The 8,285-nt window shown below is 38.3% G+C and overlaps 1 protein-coding gene across 1 annotated transcript in view; it reads left to right on the forward strand.

Moving 5' to 3' along the window:
- GNPTAB (N-acetylglucosamine-1-phosphate transferase alpha and beta subunits) overlaps positions 1-8,285 on the forward strand; it is a 102,268-nt gene that overhangs the window by 13,486 nt on the left and 80,497 nt on the right. Inside the window, exon 2 of the mRNA XM_019515372.1 lies at positions 1,951-2,036. Within this exon, the coding sequence (XP_019370917.1) occupies positions 1,951-2,036 (86 nt within the window). The remainder of the gene's footprint in view (positions 1-1,950; positions 2,037-8,285) is intronic.

Below are 8,285 nucleotides of genomic sequence, written 5' to 3' on the forward strand. Positions count from 1 at the left end.
ACGAAACATGGATATTATCTTCCATCAAGGTTTGCTTGCAGAGATATAATGGTACTAAGACTAAAATCTTTAGTTACAAAATATAATTCAGAATGCAGTTTAGTGCATCTTAAGTTAGGGGATGTTTGGTTGGAACACTGCTTGATCTATCTAGCCAGGTGAATGCATCTTATCATTTTCTTTGTTCCCAGTCAAGTGTTGTGCATAGTTATTTGCATCACTGTTATGATTGAAAAGAGAGAAAAGAATCCAGAAACTTCTCTCGGCCCCTAGTTTTGCAGTTAGCTTCTTAATACGTTGCTTTTAAAACCTATTAAAACAGGTTTAGTGAATCTGGAATGTGCTGTTCATCAGTCTTATTTATTTTTGTAAAGTGAAATCAGTGTATGTCCTTGTGGTTCAAAAGAAAAATGTAAGTAGCTGGGTATTTTCATACTTTACCCTTTTCCTTCTTAAAATTCAGTTTATAACAAGGATTGAAAATTAATTGTGTTTCTCATCCAAAGAGATTCTAGAGTATAGTGTTTATGTGTAGAGATATTATTACCAGTCATAATATCTTTATTGAAAAAAATAGTGTATGCCATCTTTTTTTTCTTTGTCATGGCAGGGAAATTAGCATATCTGTGTAGAGAGACAGAGAGGTGCCTTGCATTTGAAGGACAGAGTTGTCTGACTTGTTTTTAAAATAAGCCATTATTCACCTTGACAGAAATAATAGCGAGCAAATTACACTCATTTTGTACATTCTTAATTCATGTGGTAAGGGAATGAGAAGGGACAAGTGGTTTTAGCTGTGAAGAACCTCTTTGCCAACTTGGAAGGAGTTTTTCGATTTCAGCAAGTGAATTATCAGGCACTTGCTATGCCTTATTCCCCTATAAAATACCTTTGCTTCATTGTACACTGGTGTAGGTATGTGCTGTAAAACTTTTAGGGTCAAAGGAGTAGGGAAAGTTCTGATGATTTTTTTTTCTCCCTAATGCTTAAAAGTACATTTGGGATTTTTCCAGAGCAACATCTAATCAAGGACTGGAGAAAAGTATTTGCTGCTATGATCCTTAACTTGGATTTTCTACTGCTAAACATAGTCTCAGCAAGTTTACCTCCTGGTAAAAAACTAAAGTGCCGGGTTTTCCTTTTATTTTTCACCTTGAGATTTCTCATGCTTATTTATTATTTTGTGGTACCAAAGCAAGAGAAACTGGTGAGTTTAAATTACCTCAATGATAAATATTCCTTGTTTGTGAGAGAGCTTTTAATTTTAGTAATAAAGATGTGAATATTTGCACTTATTTTATGTAAGCTAGTTTTTTACACAGATGTTATTGGATTGGTAGATAGCATAAACTAGTGTTTTTCTTCATTAAGAAGCCACTTATAAAAATGTTGCTTAGTCTAATTAACAAACATCTGCAATGTGATAAGCAGTGAACAACTTTTAAGTTGTTAGTCATTCTAAGATGCAGGACTCATTGGTATGTTTCATTTGTTTAAATGCCAGCAGAATTGCACGTGATAGAATATCAACGTATGCTTTGTGGTAGAAGCCAGCTTCTAACTGATGAAGGTTTGGGAAAAATAGATACTCTATGGGCAGGCTACTCCATAATTGTCCACTGTTGGGTTTCTGGCCACTGACAGCAATATATTGTTGCACTGGGTGGATTCTTAGCCTGATCTGGTATGGCAGTCCATGTCCCTTAGCTTCATTGACAGTCTGTAAACTTGCCTTTTTTCATGTTTGGTTTAGGGTGACCTGGTTTTCAGGTTTTTAGTTTCTTTAGAGACTAAATGTGACATTGTTATGTGGCTTAATTCCCAGTCTGTATGTGTTAATGTGCACAGAATACTTTAATTAAATGTACACTGCTAAAACTTTTGAAGAAAGAGAAGTAGATCATCAGTTACCTGTTCAAAAAGGTGACACCAAGTTTCTTTTCTTTACAGGTTGTTCTGGAGTGGAGTCGAGACCAGTATCATGTTTTGTTTGATTCTTACAGGGACAACATTGCTGGAAAATCATTTCAGAATCGGTAACTATTACTCTCAGGGTATCAGTATTGCGCATTTAGCTGGTACGTGTACTTGTCAACATTCTGTGTAGTTTTATCATTTTCTTCCTGGAATTTAACCTTGTACTTCACATGTTAGCTCTGAAAACATCTGTAATTGGAAGTGATAGTAACACAAGAACTGTGTCAAATTTTAAATTTGTATGCTATCAAGTTTTAACATTGCAATCTGTTTGAACAAGTTAGTCTTTTAGCGTTGCAAAGCAGGCAGCATGACTAATTTTGCATATTAAAATATATTTAGCTAAATATACAAGTGCATTTCCAATTTGGTTTGTTTTACCATATCTGGAAGATTTATTTTTTAAATGTTGGAAATTTTCCTTGACCTCTTATGGAGATTGCTATTTAGTAGAAATTAACAAGGCCAATGGGGGGAAAAAAGCCTTTTGAGTGGATTGATTGAAATTGGAGAAGCTGATCACAGGAGTTTGAAGCCTAAAACATGTCGATCATTTTATGCTGCAGTTGTGTTAAATGTTAGATGGCTTCTTGTGGTTTTGGTGTAGATCTTGAATAGTCATAGGATCCTGCTGCTCAGGAAACCAGTAGGACTGTGGGCTGCAGTGTGGGAGGAGCTACTTAAGGTAAGTCATTTCATTTCCTTTAGCGTATGTACACTCAGCTGAAAAAAAATAAGATCTCACTAAAACCTCAGTGTGGAATCAAATCATAGACATGAGAGTTCAGGGGGAAATGCTTGGATTATCTAGTCCATTTGCCTGGTGACATAAGATAGTCTTGATCATATTGCTGTACACTAATGTTCTAAACCTGCTTTACTCCCAGTATTCTCTCATCTTCTCACCTCCCCCCTTGCCAAGCAGTAATGGGCACATTAAAATGGGTGTTCATAGCTTTCAGATGACTTTTTGTGAGAATTGTAATGCTTCATAGAACTAAGCAGTTGAGCATGCTGCTCTGTCCTGATCCATTTCTGGAATGGCTGTCACTATGGTAACTAAGCATGGATTTTTGTAAAATAGTGGGTTCTGTCCAAAAGGGGTATCTAAATCTTAGTGCTGCTGTGGGTATTGTCACTGTTTTATATATTACAATATGCAGCCTTATTCTTTTCTGCTTTAGTTCTTAAGGGAATGCTTTAATGTGGAGGTGAGCTTTGCCATGTCTGAACTGAAATGTTCAGGAAATGTATGGAATTAGGGACTGTTTGGACAAGTCCTAATGCTTTTGCAGAGGGTGCTAAAGTCAGGGAGTAGGTTGAATTCCTTACTAAGTTTTTATATTCTGTCAGGTTTGATAGGAAGGTATTAGGTGATGTTTGTCAGGAGATATGCATCCAACTAGTTGTCCTTGGGGTTGTCTTTAATAATTGGCATAGAACAAAAATCTTTGTTTTAATAATCTTTTCCTTACATCTGACACCTAAGATAACAGGAGCTGGGTTCTTCTGTACTGCCAAATCCATGCACCTTGTCAGGCCAGACCTGTCTTGGTCTGCTGTCTGTTACCATGTAAACCAGTATAGCCTGTTCCATGGTTGGGTTGTCAGCGACTAAACTGGAACTCCCATCTGGCTTGGCTGGACAGCCAGCAGGACTAAACAAGAACTGTTAAAGCAAAGCAGCTCAACTAAGGAGGGTTGTTACAGCATCTAATGTGCCCCAGTGGTCATGACAGCCTCGGGACTGACTTGACTTGAAATCCTGGCAATGTGATGAACTGGATATTCTTGTAGTATAAGCTGAATGAGTTAATGGAATCTTTGAGAGACAGAGGTGTGCCCTTGGCTTTCTGCATAGCCTGTAGACACAGGATTTCTGTTTTTGATACTTTCTAGAATCTAGTTCACCCTAAGCTCTGGGATGAAGCTGCGGAGAAGGGACCAGAAATAAATGCGTCTCAGGAAAGGCTGGTCCTGTGAAAGTAAACACATCAGTGCAGGGAAAGTAAAGCATATCTCCTTGTGGTATCAAGTGATTAGGCAGTTTACTGTATGAACAGTTTGGGAACCTGCCTGTAGAGTTTCTGTTTTGATTATATCTCTGGTGTGATGCCTTTTAGAGACATTACACGATAACATTTTTGTTACCATTACAGATTATATATTTTATGTGCTCTTTATAACACATTAAAGTTAAATTGGCTGATGCCTGTGGGCATGCAGGATTTTAAAAAACTTGCGCGAATCTTAGTTTATGAATTATTTTAAAAACTTGCTGTTATGAAATAGTTATAACTGTTTAGCATCACTGCTTGTAAGGCTAAGAAAAAAAATCGTGTTCTACATTTAGGTGCTAACCTTAGGCAGCTTTGCTTTCATTTCCAACTCACCTCCTTCAGCATTCTCCACTATCTTCTGTACCAGTGAAATCTCTTAATTGCCTTTTCTGCCATTTTGGCTGTTCAAGACACGTAGACTCCTTATCCAAAAGCTCTTCAGCATTTCAGTTCTTTCCTCACTCAAGTTCTTTCTTAAAGGTTTGCTTCAGTCTTGCATTAAGAGAGATGGAAGGAAATAAAATTAGTGGAATCAAGATTTGTAATTGCCTTACGTGACTGTGGTGCAATCTTAGTTTTGCCTCACTTTGTGCAACGTTAATTTTAAATTGTGTGCTGTTCTGGAATGAGAACAAATTATATTGGAGAGCCTACTGAATGTGCAAAGTACCAAAAAAATCATTAGTAAGTAGACAGATCTTGCCCCAGAAAACATGCAATGTAAATTTAACATGGCACAACAAGTTTGGACCATTAAAGAGGTGGAGGAGGGGCAAAAAAATGAGGCCAGGAACAAGAAAAGAATCGGGAGATGGAGCAGAATAGGGTAGTGGCTATAGTAGTACAGTTGTAATCAGGGCCTTCGGAGAGGGGAAGAAACTGGAAAGTTATGGGAGAGCAGTTGGAGAGTGTAGTAGGTCTATGTCAGGAAGTAAAGGTAGTTAATGATGCCTGAGGAGATTTAATGTGTATAGTAGGGGGGGGAGTTACAGGCTGCTGTACCCCTGAAGAATTATCAGCACTGACATTGAGGCTTCCCTGCCTGACTCTAATCTGCTGTCAGATTCCACATGCATAAATAGGCACCAGATATAGATGCTGCTGGTGGGATCAGGATCCTCCAGGGAAAAGGCAGAACTAGCAGGTCCCTTTTGGTGCAGCCCTTTTTGAACTGTCAGCTTCCAATTTTTGCTTAAACAGGATTGGACCCAGTGTTCCCAGATTTGAAAACTGGAAATACTATATGCGACCCCCAGAGTTATTGATTTTAATGAATTATTTTGATCACCATCGCCTCTTAGGATTTTAAGTTATTTAAATTCCTATTTGGAGTCATTATCTGCTGTTACACACTCACCTTTACAATCAAAATCACATGCATAACATGCCTTTTGACATATCCACATGCATGTGGCATGATGCAAACAATTAAGGGGTGGTTAGTCATTAGCAGAAAGTAGGGTAGGGTCAGGGCTGGATTAAGCCTTTAGTGGGCTCCAAGAAAACAGTACTGTATATTTGTATTTCTTTTTTTCACTCAATAATTACAATATGTAAAATAAACACAACTGGGCTCCTTTTTCACTTTTAGCCCTAGGCGTGTACCTAGTTTACCTATGCGTTAATCCAGCCCTGGGTAGGGTAGTACCTTTGAGACTAATTGGTTCAGATATGCAGGAGCTTTTGTCGGCAACTTTGTCAGATGCTAGGAATAGATCAGTGAATAAAAGGTCTGTTTCTGGCATCTGACAAAGTAGGTTGTTTCCTCTGAAAGCTCCTGTGTCTCTGAATCAGTTGGTCTTTAAGGCAGTACTTCTCAAGCATTTTAGATTTGAGGCGCCCCTCAGAAAATGCCAGCTCTTTTTGACTGCAAAAAAAATAACATAGCAGGGGATTTTTTTGCAATGAATTCAGAAAGACCACAATTATGGTTTTCTGTTTGAAATCTCTGTATGCATCTTGTGAATCGTGTTTGTAAACCTGACCGTGCTAACTTGATGTAGCACCTCATAGCACCCTGACTGAGCATCACTGCTCTAAGGTACAACCCTAGCCTACCTTACCTTCTGCCAAACAAAGTTATCTAAAGATTGAAAAACTGGTTGAATATGATTTTTTGTCCTAAATCAAAACACTTTCTGAATTAGCTTACATTTTGTCTACTTTTGAAATTACCATATGTGGATTGAATTAGCATACAAATCTGATTATCCTACATGTAGTAGCATTGATCTCACCTTTATCTTTTGGGCCTGGAAATTGATAGTGGGATTCTGTTGGAAAGAAATCATAAATGTTAAAAAGAAAAAAACCCTGGTTTATTTGTTTATTTTCTTGAAACCCCCAGTTTCAAAGAGTTGTCTCATATTAAAATCTGTCAGATTTGAAAGATGAAAATCTTCATATAGAAGGATGTTACAAAATGCCTACTTACCAGAGTGAGGATGCTGACAGCTCATTTTGGAGTTCAGTAATATACCTGTGTGATACCTGAGCTGAAGAAGAAATATGTCAGTCTGTGTAGAAAAAAATCATTAATATCTGAAGGCAGAAAGATATTTTCTATCCTTATTAGGGCTGTGTGAAGTTTCAGTTGCTGATTCGATTCAGAGGAGATTTGGCCCAATTCAGTGGCCGAATCTCCGAATCCAAATCGAATCAGGAAACCCATTAATCTCTTTGAATTGAATTGGAACTCTTCAGTCCACTTCTGGGTCTGCTGCTGAATGCACAGGGAGGATTTTGCAGCACTTTGCACTTGTCCTTGTTGAACCTCATGAGATTTCTTTTGGCCCAATCCTCCAATTTGTCTAGGTCACTTTGAATCCTAGGCCTACCTTCCATCATACCTACTACTATGCCCAGCTTGGTGTCATTTGCAAACTTGCTGAGGGTGCAGTCTATGCCATCTTCCAGGTCATTGATAAAGACATTGAACAAAACTGACCCCAGAACCAACCCCTGGGGTATTCCGCTTGATACTGGCTGCCAACTAGACATTGAACCATTGATTACTACCCACTGAGCCTGATGCTGCAGCCAGTTTTCTATCCACATTACAGTCCATTCATCCAGCTCTTACTTCCTTAGCTTTCCTGTGAGAATGTTGTGGGAGACCATATCAAAAGCTTTGCTAAAATCAAGGTATACCACATCCACTGGTCTCTGCACCCACAGAGCCAGTCACCTTGTTGTAGAAGGCAGTCAGGTTGGTCAGGCATGACTTGGCCTTGGTGAATCCATGCTGACTGTTCCTAATCACTTTATTCTCCCAGTGTTTAGAAATGGATTCCTTGAGGATCTGCACTGTGAAGATGGTTTCTATTTCTACTACTCACTGTTTCACACTCCTTGTTAATGAGCAAACTTGATAAACTTGTGTTACCAATCAGTAGACATAACTCTGACTACAAAAAAAATAGCCTTAATTTTTTTGCTTAATTTTAGCTCAAACATTATCAGGTTGTGGTTGAATCAACACTACTGTAATTTTATATCTTAAATGTAGAAACTTATATCATCAGCTTATACCTCTTGTTAATATGGTGTATTATTAATAAATGGCAACGTGGAAAATAATCCAAATTTAACAGAATTGAACCTAGCACTGAGCATCTCCCATAACCAAGAGAGTCAGAATTGGTATTCTTTTATCAGAGTAGCTTCTCAAAAGAAGCTTGACTAAATAAGCATTGCACTCTGCTGAGAAAGTTAATAGGTTTGGCATAGAAATAGAAGAAAATTTTGGTGTTCAGGCATCCCTTCTCTCTGTCTGGTCTGTTGCCCCCCCAAACCCGCCTCTGACCAAGTCTTACTGTAAGTGTAAAGCTATGGGTTGTCAGTCTGAATGACATCTTTACTCAGCCTTCTGTGTGACTTCAGACTAACATGACTCACTGCGTTTCTGTACTCATGACTGATTATGGTGAAACGAATAGAGCTCTTGTTGCTACAGATTTTAAACCACAGAGGACCTTGATAGATCAAATGCACCTTGAATTACATTTGTTAACAGGTGAGAAGCTTATATAATCTCCTGCAATAGTTTTTTTTTGTGTGACAAGTGACCAGCTGTATTCCCCAGTGAGCTTTCTGTGTTTGATTTCAGGGGAGCCTCATGTAAATTGCAGCGTAGTGACAAAGGCAGTGATAGCTGTGGTGAAACAGAAATCAAAGAGAAATCATTGCAATGTCCTGGAAGCAGCAGAAAATCCTAAAGTACACCTTTTAGGCTGTACGTACTGTTCC

This window comes from Gavialis gangeticus, unplaced genomic scaffold (genome assembly GCF_001723915.1).
Source record: "Gavialis gangeticus isolate Ggan-Ray unplaced genomic scaffold, GavGan_comp1, whole genome shotgun sequence".
NCBI classification, from domain to species: domain Eukaryota; kingdom Metazoa; phylum Chordata; order Crocodylia; family Gavialidae; genus Gavialis; species Gavialis gangeticus.